Source organism: Nothobranchius furzeri, chromosome 14 (assembly GCF_043380555.1).
Source record: "Nothobranchius furzeri strain GRZ-AD chromosome 14, NfurGRZ-RIMD1, whole genome shotgun sequence".
NCBI lineage: Eukaryota > Metazoa > Chordata > Actinopteri > Cyprinodontiformes > Nothobranchiidae > Nothobranchius > Nothobranchius furzeri.
Genome location: NC_091754.1, coordinates 47,785,778 through 47,799,404, shown reverse-complemented (window position 1 = coordinate 47,799,404; position 13,627 = coordinate 47,785,778). Strand labels below are relative to the sequence as shown.

Genomic DNA, 13,627 nt, shown 5'->3' with positions numbered 1-13,627 from the left:
GCTGGAGATGAGGCTGGTGGAGAGGCTGTGGTTGGTGCTGGTGCTGCGCTCCCGCTCCTCCTGGTAGATCCGGTCCCGCTCCATCTCCGGCAGGTTGAGGAAGTTCTGCATGGCCTTCAGGTTGACGAGCAGCGACTGAGACGCCGAGCGAGGATCCTCCTCCTTACGAAGGATCTCTGACAACAAACCCTGGAGGAAACACACTCTGAGAATGGCCGCCGGCCGTCACGTGGCCTACGTTAACTCCGGTGGGTGACTCAGCCTACCTGAGTGCGGTTGAAGGCCACCCGGGCAAACACGGCCTGTGACACGCTGGCTCTTTTCAGTTCGTTCCGGACCAGCTGGTAAATGTCTGCGGAGACATCCGTCCCCGAGCAGCTCATGCTGGGGTCGGCGCCGGTGACCTTACAGGTCCGTGAGATGGGCGGGTGGTTGAGGAACTGCTGGTTGACTCCCTGTGGGTGCTGGTGGGTGAGCAGGCGGCTGACCGCCAGCTGCTGGTTGATGAGGTGAGCCATGGCGAGCTGCTGGCGTACGAGCTGGGGGGACAGCTGGGGGGGCAACAGTCCGCCGTGGCCTAAAAGGGGTGGAGCTTGAGGACGGAGGGGGGGCCTTGGGTGGTTCTGGCCAGCTGGGTGAGGGAGACCGTGAGGCTGTGATGGCATCTGACCGTCGCCATGGCAGCTTTTGATGGGGGGGACCCCGGGACTGCCTAAAGAGCCCAGATGATTAGAGGACGGCAGGAGGGGCGGAGGACGGTGGCTGAGGAGGCTCAGGTCCAAATCCCTCTCCACTGTGTCAACAAACCAACGTACATCAGTTACACACTAATTATTATTAAAGACACGTCAAACTTAATGAAGATCCCAGAAATGACCTTTTATATCCGACTTTTCCAGGGAGGACCACACCTTCTCCGCGTACTCACCTGAGGAACACAGGGCAGAACGATGATTCCACCTTAAATCCACCAGTTCAGGTAGATCTGGTGCTTCCATGTTTTTTATTTATCCGCATCTTCATTTAGCTTCTTCCAGCTTAGAGACGCCTATGTGGAGCAACAATCAGTGTGTGTGTGTGTGTGAGTGTGTGTGTGTGTGTGTGTGTGTGTGTGTGTGTGTGTGTGTGTGTGTGTGTGTGTGTGTGTGTGTGTGCGTGTGTGTGTGCGCGCGCGCGCCGCTGGGTCCCATTAGGAGTTAAGTGCACTTTGTTTTGTCGCGTGTATTAAAGATGACGTTAATGTGAAGCATGTGTGACAGATCCTTCCTATGCAGAGCTGTGGCTGACACAAATATTCACGCGTGTGTGTAAAACAGCACTAAACGAAGACAGGTAAGTCATTAACCTGAGGGCTGTCACCTCAGAGCAGTTGTGTTTGGTTCTTTCTTCCAGTTTCCTAGTCAGGTTATGATGTTTTTTTATGCCTGTTGGTCATAACTTCCTGTTCCTGATGTTTTCATTCACCTTAATCAGGTCGGCTAATATTCTCTCTCACTCACTCACTCACTCACGCACGCACGCACGCACGCACGCACGCACGCACGCACGCACGCACGCACACACGCACACACACACACACACACACACACACACACACACACACACACACACACACGTCTGTAATCAGCAATTTATGATGAGCAGAAGCTCAGACTGTTCTTAAGGAGGACTGTTTCCACCTTAAATGAACCAGAGTGCCCTCACCTTTGACGCGTTTGAACCTCTTGAACCAGCGCCCAAACTCGTGGCATTTGGAGGTGGAGACGTTGGCGTAGTAGGAGCTGTTCACTATCGCCGAGATCATGCTCTGAAGAGATTTAGATGACATCATTAGGACACACACACCAATACTTGTGAGTGCTTACAGAGGATCGGGGTCACATGACCACCTTAGACTAAAATCAGAATGATTAAACCCAACGCTCCTGTTCCCGATCCAAACTGTGGTCACTTCCACGGAGCGGGAGATGCTCCAAGTCCACATGGGAAACGCTGGAGATGAAGACTCACATGAGTCAGGCTGCAAAGGCACACCACCCACACACTTCCCCGTATCACTAATTACATCATGACTAAGTCTGGTGTGTAAATCACCAGTCAAAATGACACACTCCCGTCTAATGACTGCAGGGTGTGTGTGAGCGGGGTAATTGAGGTGTGTGTGCTCGCATCCTTTCCCGTGGGATGGTATCAATATTTGCTGGTGTGACTGAGTCAGATTACACGCTGCACTCAGCCTGTGGTGAGCTGATGATGAAACATGTGTTTAGGGAGCACACTTAGCGGCATCTCGGCCATCTTGGCGTCTGACACTCAGATTTACGTTGTGTCGTCGTGCAGCGGCTACCTGGGACAGAGGACACTCCTTTGCCAGAGCGCTCTGGTTGGTTTCCCTGAGGAGATCTTTCAGGGCATTTCTCACCGTGGCGTGGGTCCACTGGTCCGACGGAAGCTCCTCCAGTCGAGCAAAGCTGCAACGAAATTCTGTCTTAGTGTCTTTCACTGAAGGAAAACAGATATTTAAGTTAATAAATCACCAAATCACACAAAAAAAACGAAGTGAGGAAAGGTTCTGATGAGAATTGGGCTGGTTTTGGTTCTATTGCGACTCGTTAGAAGGGTTTAGCTAAAGCCTTTAGTTAGGGCCAAACACAAGAAGTAGTTTTAGGAGCACAACAACAACAATAATAACAACAACAACAATATTAATAATGATATTAATAATAACAATAATATTAATAATAATAACAGTAACACCAATAACTATATTAATTATTATATTAATAATTATATTATTATTATTTATAACAATGTATTATTATTATTATTATTATTATTATTATTATTATTATTATTATTATTATTATTATTATTATTAACAATAATATTATAATAATGTTATTAATTATATTAACAATAACAACAACAATAATAATAATAACAATAATAACAATAATAATGATGATGGGTGCTCGATACCTGCTGTGTTCTCTCATAAAAAAAAGAAAAACTAAAACCTTTCAGGTCACCAACATCATATTTCTCCAATCACACTTTCATTTGAAACATTTACTACTTTAATTCAAGTTAATAATAATAAATTATTTATTTTGTCTCCGCCAGCAGCTGAATCTCGTTCTCCCTAAGCTGTATGTGTTATTACAGCTATGGTGATACAACAGCAGTGAAGATTTTCACAAAAGAAAAGCAGGTCCTGGATGCAGAGTCTTGTTTTGTTTTCGTTGTTAGCTGTTAGCTACACCTTGCTAACAGCCTAGCTAGGTGCAGCTGTTAGCTGTGAGGACAGAAGATGCTCACTACACCGGGCAACGTTCTACTTCTTCCCCAAGTTGTGTGAAATAAACTAAAATATCTCTAAAGATTGACCTCAGATCGGCTAAATGTGGACGTTTGAGGAGCAAGGAGAAGCAGCTGAAGAGTCTGATGTAGAACAGACAGTACGGGGACGGTGGAGGACAGATCACCAGAGACAGCACGGGGACGGTGGAGGACAGATCAGCAGAGACAGCACGGGGACGATGGAGGACAGATCATCAGAGACCGCCCCGTACCTCCTTTACCCCGCCAGGGCGTAATCTTTGGTAGAAATGACATAACGACACGGCTTTGTTTCCAAAAGAGGCTTTAGAGACTCTTACTGTGAAGCTCTGAAGGACGTACCAGATTTTGCGTCCCACTTTCAAAATAAAACCTTTTGTGTTTGTCGTTCACTCCGTAGAATCAGAAACGCCGTAGTCGGGTGTTGGGATGGTTATAATCGCATCTCAGGTCGTTAATGTCTTTCTCAACATGCCCAACATTGCTTCATCCTAAATACGACAGGATGACTTTTTCTGTCAGCCTTTTTTATAATTTAGACTTTTATTCTAGTTTAGATCTAAAAGCAGACGAGAAAACTCCTAAACACCATTTTCCATCATCTGCTCTGCCAGGTCTCTTCAGGTTCACCTTCTGTTTTTACAGACGCTTTCAAATCCCTAAAAGCTAAACCAAATGTTTTTTTCTCAGCAACGATCAGAAAGGAGCTGAGGAGACACACCTGTGCAGGAGGATCCTCAGCGTGACCATGTGGTAAACATCCAGCAGCATGTCGGCCACCGTGGCCTCAGGAGCGTCTGTCAGGTAGTGGATGGGCATCGGCTTCCACCGCCCTACTTTAATAATGCCTGCAGAACACACACACACACACACACACACACACACACACACACACACACACACACACACACACACACACACACACACACACACACACACACACACACACACACACACACACACACCATTAGCTGTATTCATGGTCCACAGTTTTCCAACCAGGAAGTGTGTGTGTGTGTGTGTGTGTGTGTGTGTAGCTGAACACACTCATCTTTAATGCGACCTCTAGTTGGAAGTGCAAACCTAAACAGACATGATCAGATTAGGATCTCCTAAATCAAACGCAGACTCGGTCTAACCTTCGCCTGCCAGTGTGTGTGTGTGTGTGTGTGTGTGTGTGTGTGTGTTCTCCGTGCATGGATGGTGGGGATAGGGGTGTAAGAACAAAGATGGCTCTTGTTGGACTCCAGCTGATTAATCGGAGGAGAAATGAAACATCAGAGCATCGTTGGAGAAAATCACGACTCAGATGTGATCAGTGATGTGATGAGGTCATCGTTGGGGTTTCTGAGCGGTACTGAGAGTTTACAGCTGCTGACTTGTTTCTAACCCTGGCCTGGCGTGTCAGGACGACCTCAACGAGCGGCTGACACTGGGGTACCTCCACCTATCTGTAAACTTCTGCACACTAGAGCTAAACAAGCATGGTTATGCTAAAGCGTTAGCATCCTTTACAGGCCCGGGGCTGCTCAGATCCAAGTATCACACGGAGTTGGAGCCATTCTAGTCGCATCCTACAGATAAAAGCTCATAGTGGTTGGACCTTTATTCCAGCCGCCTCTCCAGGCTGCACTAACGGTGCTACAGCTAGCTGCTGCTAACGCCACTTCCATCTCTCCATCCTTCCTCAGCAGGGTCTTGGGGGGCTGCTGTCTGTCTCCAGCAGGTTAGCGTCGTCTGAAGGCACAGGTCATTACGCTAGTTAGTTAAGCTTCCTATATATTAAGACCCAGTAGATTGCACCGAGTCACTGACTTGTTGTGTCAGAGTCTTTACATCAATCCCCTTACTAAGCAAGCATGTAGCGACAATGGAGAGGAAAACTCCCCTTCAACAGGAAAGGCCCTCCGACACACAACCAGTCACACTTGGGACAATTTAGAGCCTCCATTTAACCTGATGTGTTTCGGGTCTGTGGAAGGAAACCTGCCCACGCAGGAGGAGAACATGCACCTGGGATTCAAACTTGCAACCTCCTTGCTGCGCGGCAACAGTGGTACTATATATCTACTCGCAGCTACTAACACACCAAAATCAGGGTAAGTATCTGTAGAAATGGCCGACTCATCACCATTTAGCTGTTAGCTAGAGTTAGTTAGCTATGGCGGCCATCTTGAATTTGGTTCATTCTTGTGCTTCTTTAAAATCCACCCAGTGGTGCATCCACACAGGCAAAAACATCCCAGCCAACCTTCATCTTTCTGCAGCAGGTAATAAAACGATCCAACAGGTGTTTTGCTTCAGAGCTGTGGGTCAGAAAACATTCTCGGATTATTTTAGACACGCTCTTGGTTGTTTTTGGGATTCGATTGAGGTTTTTAAGCCCCAAAATGAGACGTTCCCATTTTAGAAGCAGCTTTTGTACGAGTGTGTCCACGACAAGCCTCAATGTTAGCTTATTTTACTTAGCGAGTCACCTCTGTCCATGTAAGCAGAACCTTCTTCTCCATCGAGACATAGCTGCTGCTTAATCAGCCGTGGAGGAAAAGCTGAGGAGTTTAAAAATAAAGCCAGCGAGATGCAACTCAATCAGAGAAGAAAATAGAAGAGACTCCGTATAATTTTGGTTGCAACCACACTGGAGGAAAAATGCTCCACTCCAGCCAGGAATTATTTATTTGAAAAGAAAAGGCTTATTTCTCAGAACAAAACCCAGAGAGGCGAGGGGGGGTCGCAGGGCGTCGGCCACTCGGTTACAGTGCCCTGTGTTTACGGGACACACCAGGAATGTGTGTGTGAACGGAGCGATAAAGCTCTAGATGAGGACACGTTCTGGTCCTAGATGGACAGATACCACCTCACTGTGGGGCAGGACGAGTCACACGAGCAGATCAGAGATACAGAAGCAGACATTCATCTCTCAGATACCGTTCTGCAGCTGGGTGACGGTTCCAGCGCCCGCTGCACCCACACATCTGGGCAGCAGACATGTTTTATTCATTTATGGACGTAAATTTTTAATGCCTCATCCATTACATCCGTGGGAGAGAAGAAACACGATTTCCTTTCATAGAAAAGAAAGACGCAGCTCTTCTGAAGGTGTGATACACGACACCCACTTTTTGTTCAGTGAGACGTTCATGAACCACTGAGAGAAACTTCAGGGACACACTTACCACGTGCCTGTGCTGCTGAGCTGTGAGAGTATCCCAGAGCCACCAGAGCCGTCTCCACCAGCTGGGTGAACAGGACGTCTTTACGGACCAGGACAAACTCAGCATGGTGGTCGCCGCCGCGTCCGTCGTATTCACCGGCCGTGTCGGCGTGCTCCACCACGCAGTAGACCGGGATCATCAACCCTGGGGGACAGAGACAGTTACTGGACCAGGACTGATGGTGACCTGGCTTTATTGCTGCTGGACTTTTAAGTAATAATTTGGATCTTTTTATTTAGTGGTTTATTTAGGATCAGATGGCTCGTGTTAGCATTAGCTCGTTGTTAGCGTGGGGTTGTTAACGGAAGCAGGAGGAGAAGCAGAGAACTTGTTTAGTTGCTTGGTGGTCTTCCTCCCCGACTCCGATTAAACTGGAGAGCTGCTTGTGTGCATGTCACTCATCAGCTCGTACAAGTGCGTTTGTACCACAACCACAGATTCAAACCCACATGGGGTAAAAGTCGTCGCCACAACGGGAGAGGTCACACACGTCCCCGGGCACGGCCTCGGACCTGTTGTTGGGCCAGAGCTCTCTGGAACCGTGGAGATGTTCACACCCATCCCGTCCACCAGCCGGTCCCACAGGAGCTGTTAATTAGTGAGCCATCAATCCTGCTGCTGACGAGGACATGTGGGTCCGAGCCAAGCCACAGCAGCACCAGGCACGCTATCGGCCAGGAACCCGACCTCCCCACGGAGGGGTGGAGGGAGTGTGTGTGTGTGTGTGTGTGTGTGTGGTCAACTTGTCCCCAGCCGACTGTAAGGTGCTCCCCTCCTCTAACGTTAACAGACTCACATATTACAATACAGAGATTTTTCCCACCTTTTTCAGGTCCTTGAACGCACCATAGCCCGTTTACAACAATTATAAAATCCACGACCGTACGAGCTAACTCAGCTAGCAAGGACAAACCTTTCATGGAGGTTTTTGCTTCCAGAATAATAATTTTCAATCTGACATTTAAAGACAGGAAGTGATCTGGAATCTGCGAAAATGGGAATCGGCCCTTCACACAGAAATCGGTGCATCTGTGCAGGCAGCCACATTCTGGAGGAATTATGTAGATTTAGGATTATTAGATGGCGTTACTCAGGGTTAGGGTGTACCTCGCATAAAATCTGAACAGAAAGACACATTTAGTCTTTTAAATTTCTCAGGTTTCGTCCGAGTCGCATTAAATGAAGTCTTCTCGTCTTCACCATCATCTTCAGTAAGGTGAGTGAAACAGTTCCCGTCATGTCTCACCTGCTAGCGGTCTCAGGGGCGTGGTGCCGTTCTGCCGGACTGTTGGGTTTGCCGGGCTGCCGTTCACCTCCACGCGGCTCACCTTGCACTGCGGAGGGCCGCAGGAGGCCGGGCTCTCCCCCTTGGCCCCTCTCTCCTCTGGGCTGGGACTGTCCTGGAGCCTGGGGCTCTCCGTCCCTCCTCCACCCTGCTCCATCCCTCTGCAAACGTCAGGCGGAGCAGCCAGCATGGCGTGGGAAGCTGGGACAAAAACACAAGACGTCCGTCAGCTTCCCCACAGAAAATCTTTGTCTTTCGCTGATGCAGCAGCAGGTTTCTGATGTCGTCCCTCTGCAGTAAACAGGTCTGTTTATTTACCAGAGGAGGCCACAGCAGACTAAATACAGACCTGTTTATGATGCTGTGTTTGGACACGCAGCAGGTTGGGATGAAAGATGGAGGCGACGCTACAAACTGTAGTTATGGACACAAATAAATAAAACTGCTCTGAGTAAAGGTTTGAGGTTCATCGTTAGTGTAAATAGAAGCTCACCGTTTCAGATTTGAGCTTTTACTGAAGGTTTAAACGACGAACACTTTTCCTCCACATGATGCGCCCTGAGAACCGATTCCTCGTGTGTCATCACTTATGTACATTTTTGTCCCTTAGTTGTTCCCGTAGCCCTACACTCTGAGCTTTAACAGCTCCGACACAGACGAGCTTCGCTTCAGAGAAACGAGGAAAAAATCTAAATCTGCTCCCGTTTCTTTTCACCTCCTAATCCCAATCCCAGTTAGGGAAATTTCACCAGCGGACTTGAGTGACAAAGACACGTCAAGAGGTCGGCCATATTGGAATGACAAACACTGGCTTTTTAGGTGTTTTTTTGTGACTCGAGGCTGGAGCAATAAAACACAATCATAAACATCGTGTGTGTATTTATACACCAGCGAACTGATATAAACGTTATATGAAGTCCTTTTGGACCTAAAATACTGATTTATGGCTTTTTCTGTTTTGTTTCCTTCAGAATTAAACCAATTCTAAAAACAATTATAATAATTAAATAAATAGTGATGATTCTTTTATGTGAAAGTACAACTGTGGGTGCAGCAACCCCACACTCTGATGGTAAACAGTTACTAGTTAATATCGATACAGCAATATATCGCAATGTTTGTTCCTGTGATATATCGATATTCAAAAGCCGTGTTTCAAATTTTTGGAAGAATTTAAATGCAAACATTTGTGTATTTTCTTAACTTTTGGTGTAAATCAAACGCCGACTGCTAGCTGCGTATACGTACCCACATTTCTCAATTCCAGACGCAGATTTGTTAAAGCCTGCCTACTATTCTATTTATTGTAATTTTATTTGTTCTTATATGTTTTTATTTGTTTTTTATATACTTAAATGCTTTTATGTCTTTGTTGTTGTGCTCTTGTACCATTTTCCGAGGCTCTTGGCCAGGTCACGTTTGTAAATGAGAACTTGTTCTCTAACATTTTACCTGGTTAAATAAAAAAAGTTGGCAGCTGTGTAAAATGGGATTTGTTTCCACCACTGAAAGTTAAATCCCTCTATTATGCCTCATGTTAAATCTGCTTGGACTGTTTATTGAATTTTCTGTCTAAAACAATCGCTAATATCATCTGGCTGAATGTATCGCAATGTGTCGTGATATATTGTATCGTCTCCCCTGTATCGCAATACGTATCGTACCACCAGAACACATCCCTGGTGGTTACGTCCCTCCTTCTTTTGATTTGAAAGGAGAAAAACTGACAACCCAGCAGCTGGATAGGAAATGTGTTTCAGTAGAAACGTCCTTCCAAAATGACTGAAACATTAGACTCTTTTGGGATTTTCTCACTGTAAAATTCTCACTATATTCTTACATACTGCACCTTTAAACCTTTCCTGCAACATTAAGCCCCGCCCCCTTTCCGAGACCTCACACATCAATACCCCCCTCTAGATCCGCCCCTGGTGTTACATTATTTTAGTGAATTTAAACCATTTAGTAGGTGAAACAGCTGCTATGGATGTTTAGCTCTTTAATAATTAATAATTAAAGGGGATTTTACGAGGAAATGTGGCTTTTCCAGAGATCGTTTCTGTTCTGGATCGACACCCAGAGTCTCTCGCCACCCTTTCCCTTTCACCCTGCAATCCTTCAGCATCATCTAATGACCCGATCCAAAGTCTAAAACATTTAAGACATCAGCGCTGTCCAAACATGCCAAAATGTCTTTGCTTTGCACTTTGCTGCACAGGTTTGACGTCCATGACAGGTCACACGTGTACAAAGTGCTCCCTCTCTCTCCCAGCTGGAGGTTCATCTGCTTCTAATAAACACGTTTTTGGAATATTTGGGGGTAATGGATTACAATCAGCCCCTTCCCTTGCTCACATTTCTTCCTCTAACTGGAGCAATTATCAAGCCATTAATGAGGAGACATAAAATGTGGGAGGGAGGCGGGGAAAGCAGGAAACATTAGGAAACACGATGAATATGATGGAAAAGGGAAATGATTCTGTGGTTTAAAAGGACATTTATGTTTTCCTCTTTTTGGCGTCTGACTGCTTAAATAGTAATAAAACAAATCTAATTATTTCTATTGAAACAGTATGAAAAATTCCTTGTTCTGACTACCAAGTCTCGTGGGTTTTTCATCATTCAGATCCCAAAGGACTTTATCACTGTGATAATGGGCAAAAACACAGATGACACACAGATCACAACATGCCCTATAGGTTATAAATTGTAAGTCACTATGGATAAAAGCGTCTGCTAAATAAATAAACATAAACATAAAAACATCAGAAAGGCAGTTTTGTAGAGATGCACCAATTTTGGTTTCAAAGACCGATACCGATTTCCCTCCGCAACTCTGTAAATCACGCCGTTTTGTGGCCTCTGCATTATAGTAAAAAAATAAAAAATAAACAATGATAAATCTGGTCATTGAACATCACGTCTTACATCCCACAGCCGTTCTCCTCATCCCCACAATGGATTAAATGACTTTTTATGCTGACAAAATAAAACTTAATGTTCTTAATGCTGTGGACACATTACGGGGCTGATCGAGGACGTCACCCACTACCGAAGAGGTCGTGATACACTGACGTCCGGAAAGGGCCAATCTTGTATGGAGACACAAATACCGAGAAAGTCATCGTATTTGCCCGTTCCACCCTAAGAAATTTCCCAGAACTCCTATAACGGAAACATAGTTAATGGAGGTGAATGTCTGATGTGAGTTTTGCCCTCGTTCTGCCACTTTTCACAAGCACAAACACTTTTAAACAAGAGGAACGTGAGTTTGGCATAAGAAGAGCCGAAGGATCTGTTATTCTGAAATTATATTAAAAAAGAGCCTAATCACTAAATAGGATGTGACTAAATCATTGTAGATTTAAACTTTGTCTGATTTTTGCTCTGAATAATAACAATAATAATACCTGTGATTTTTACACACAAAATGATGGTAAATATCAATAATAAGGGCTGTAGCACACTTTAAAATGACAGATTTGGTGTGTGTAGAGCCAAGAGGCCACACACTCCAGCAGAGACGCCATCCGCTTTACAAGCACACGTGGAGGCCAAATGTCACACACTCTGTAGCCTCTGACTGACACACACACACACACACACACACACACACACACACACACACACACACACACACACACACACACACACACACACACACACACACACACACACACACACACACACACACAGTCCTAATGTAAATTAGGATGATAATCTGGGTTCTCCCAACACTCCTGATCAAACACTGTAAGCAGAAGATTTTACAGCATAACTGGAATCACAAACATTTTACTTTAGGAAACCAAAAAGAATGGTTAATACCACCAATATTTCCAATAATTTGGTCTAATTAAAAGGCTAAAAATCCAAACGAAACATTCATCCCACCATAACAAAACCCCTACTAGTTTAGACTTTCTTTGGTTGTAAAAAATCCTATTAGCTGTTTATTTGACCAGTTTAGGTGACTTATTTTTAAAGTTTGAATTCATTTGTCAGCCAAAAAGATGCTACTTAGTAAAACATGATTTATAGTTTCATTTATTTCAAACTCTATTTCTGTTTAGTTTTCCCACTGAGTCTCAACTGGTTCTTTCAGCCAAACTCATAAGCGGCGAATTCTATTCAAAAATCTACTAATTTAACAAAAATCCAGATTGTTTTCAAATAAACAAATCCAAAGTGAAAAATGAACATTTGACCTTTATGATTACGTCACCAAGTATAATTCGTCATAAATATTAGCTAACCTTTCCTAGCTGTTTTGCTGTATCAGGGCTCGACCTTCACCCGGAGAGGGAGCTCGGGACGCGGCTGAAAAGTGAGCAGAGTCGCAGTGAAACCGGGTCGGGGGCACCGAGAACGCAGCTGCAGCTAATAAATTAGGCTAATAACGGCGCCGTTTGATCCACGTGTGCCACTTGAACCGTAAAATCCAGAGTAAGTGACCTCAGTCTGAGTTGGTTTAGCGAAAAAGAAAGAGGAAAAAAACACAACGTTAGCAAAACAACCTTTGGTTTATGCTCGCGCGCCCTAATCAAACAATGTTATTAGCTGTTTGAGCTCAGACACGAGAGGGCTTTAAGCTTAAAAACAAGATCGCTTTAAATAAGTTTTATATGTGGGAATAAAAAGAGTTTTGGTCCACTAACTTCTTTATTATCTGTTCACAAATGATTATTTTCTGTTTTAGCACAAATGTGCTGATTTATAATTTATCCTGTTTTTAATACATTTTCTGTATTTTGAGTTGGCTACTGGGGCATTTTCAAAATATAAATACTCTCTTATTTAATTAGATTTTCCCCTTTTAAAAAACTGAAACCTGCAAGTTATTAATCTGAGAGGAAATCATTATTAAAGGTAATATTTGAGAGAAATATTGCACTGTAAAAAATGATTAAAAATGTTATTTTGGAGCATAACTGGTGCATTTTCCAGTGCGATTACCTGGGTAAGGAATGCTGAATCGTGCTTATTTCAGTGATAAATTCTCACACATCTAATTAAAAAACAGCTGTGTTAAAACAGCTGTTTATTCTGCATGAATGGATCAAATCACCGTTTCTGCTGCAGACAAATAACTTTTTGAAATGAGAATAAAAATTTGACTCACTTTTTATGAAGTCTCTGTGCAGGCTTGGCGACAAAGTCCATCCATTGGTGAAAACGAGTGACTCCAGCCTGAGAGAGGGAGAACTTCCTAATGTTCTTCAGCCTGAGCAGAGCAGAAGCAGGAGAGGACAGATGGAGATGGACTGCTGCTGCCGGCTCACAAAAGAGAAGTAAAGTGACACATGTGGAGAGAGGAGGGGGGAATGGGTGGGATGGATGGAGGAGGCAGGAGGAGGAGATGAGGGAAATCCAGGAGCAAAGTTATTAACATTACCCTATCTAAAACAGATATTTAACCCTAACTACAACAGACAACCAATGTGAAGACTATAGAGGAGTGAATTCATTTGTTCATGAGCGATGAGATCACATATTTAGAACTATTCATTCATGTCCCAGATGCTGTGATGGCTGACAGCAGGAGGAAGAAAAACGGGAACAAAGCTAGAAAACGGTGATTAATGTCAGAGAAGTCATCAGAACTTCTGACTAAAGATCCATAAATGACAAAAGATGCCCAAGAATTTAAAATATGTCCTAGATGGACCAAACGGGACAGTGTCTTCCCTCTACTGGTGAGAAAATAGAACTCAATATGACTAAATGTGGATTTTACTGAACTAATAGCAACAACAAAAGGTTTTCTGTCACTTCTCTTGGTCTTTTC

The 13,627-nt window shown here is 44.5% G+C and overlaps 1 protein-coding gene across 5 annotated transcripts in view; it reads right to left on the bottom strand.

Moving 5' to 3' along the window:
* The window catches only part of LOC107380906 (DNA-binding protein SATB2), a 19,253-nt gene extending 6,155 nt beyond the window's left edge, over nt 1-13,098 (bottom strand). Inside the window, exons 1-9 of one of the 5 annotated variants that reach the window (XM_015952304.3) lie at nt 12,962-13,098; nt 7,801-8,040; nt 6,516-6,698; nt 4,061-4,187; nt 2,348-2,471; nt 1,705-1,807; nt 878-928; nt 267-793; nt 1-189 (exon numbers count right to left, since the gene is read on the bottom strand). The exon at nt 1-189 is cut by the window's left edge and continues 24 nt beyond it. In XM_015952304.3, coding sequence (XP_015807790.1) covers nt 1-189; nt 267-793; nt 878-928; nt 1,705-1,807; nt 2,348-2,471; nt 4,061-4,187; nt 6,516-6,698; nt 7,801-8,029 — 1,533 coding nt within the window. In that variant the 5' untranslated portion in view covers nt 8,030-8,040; nt 12,962-13,098. Of the gene's footprint in view, nt 190-266; nt 794-877; nt 929-1,704; nt 1,808-2,347; nt 2,472-4,060; nt 4,188-6,515; nt 6,699-7,800; nt 8,041-12,095; nt 12,221-12,961 lie in introns of those variants that run through there. The other 4 variants (XM_054742993.2, XM_015952305.3, XM_054742992.2 and 1 more) reach the window with 4 other exon arrangements.
* Between the last annotated feature and the right edge of the window lie 529 nt (nt 13,099-13,627).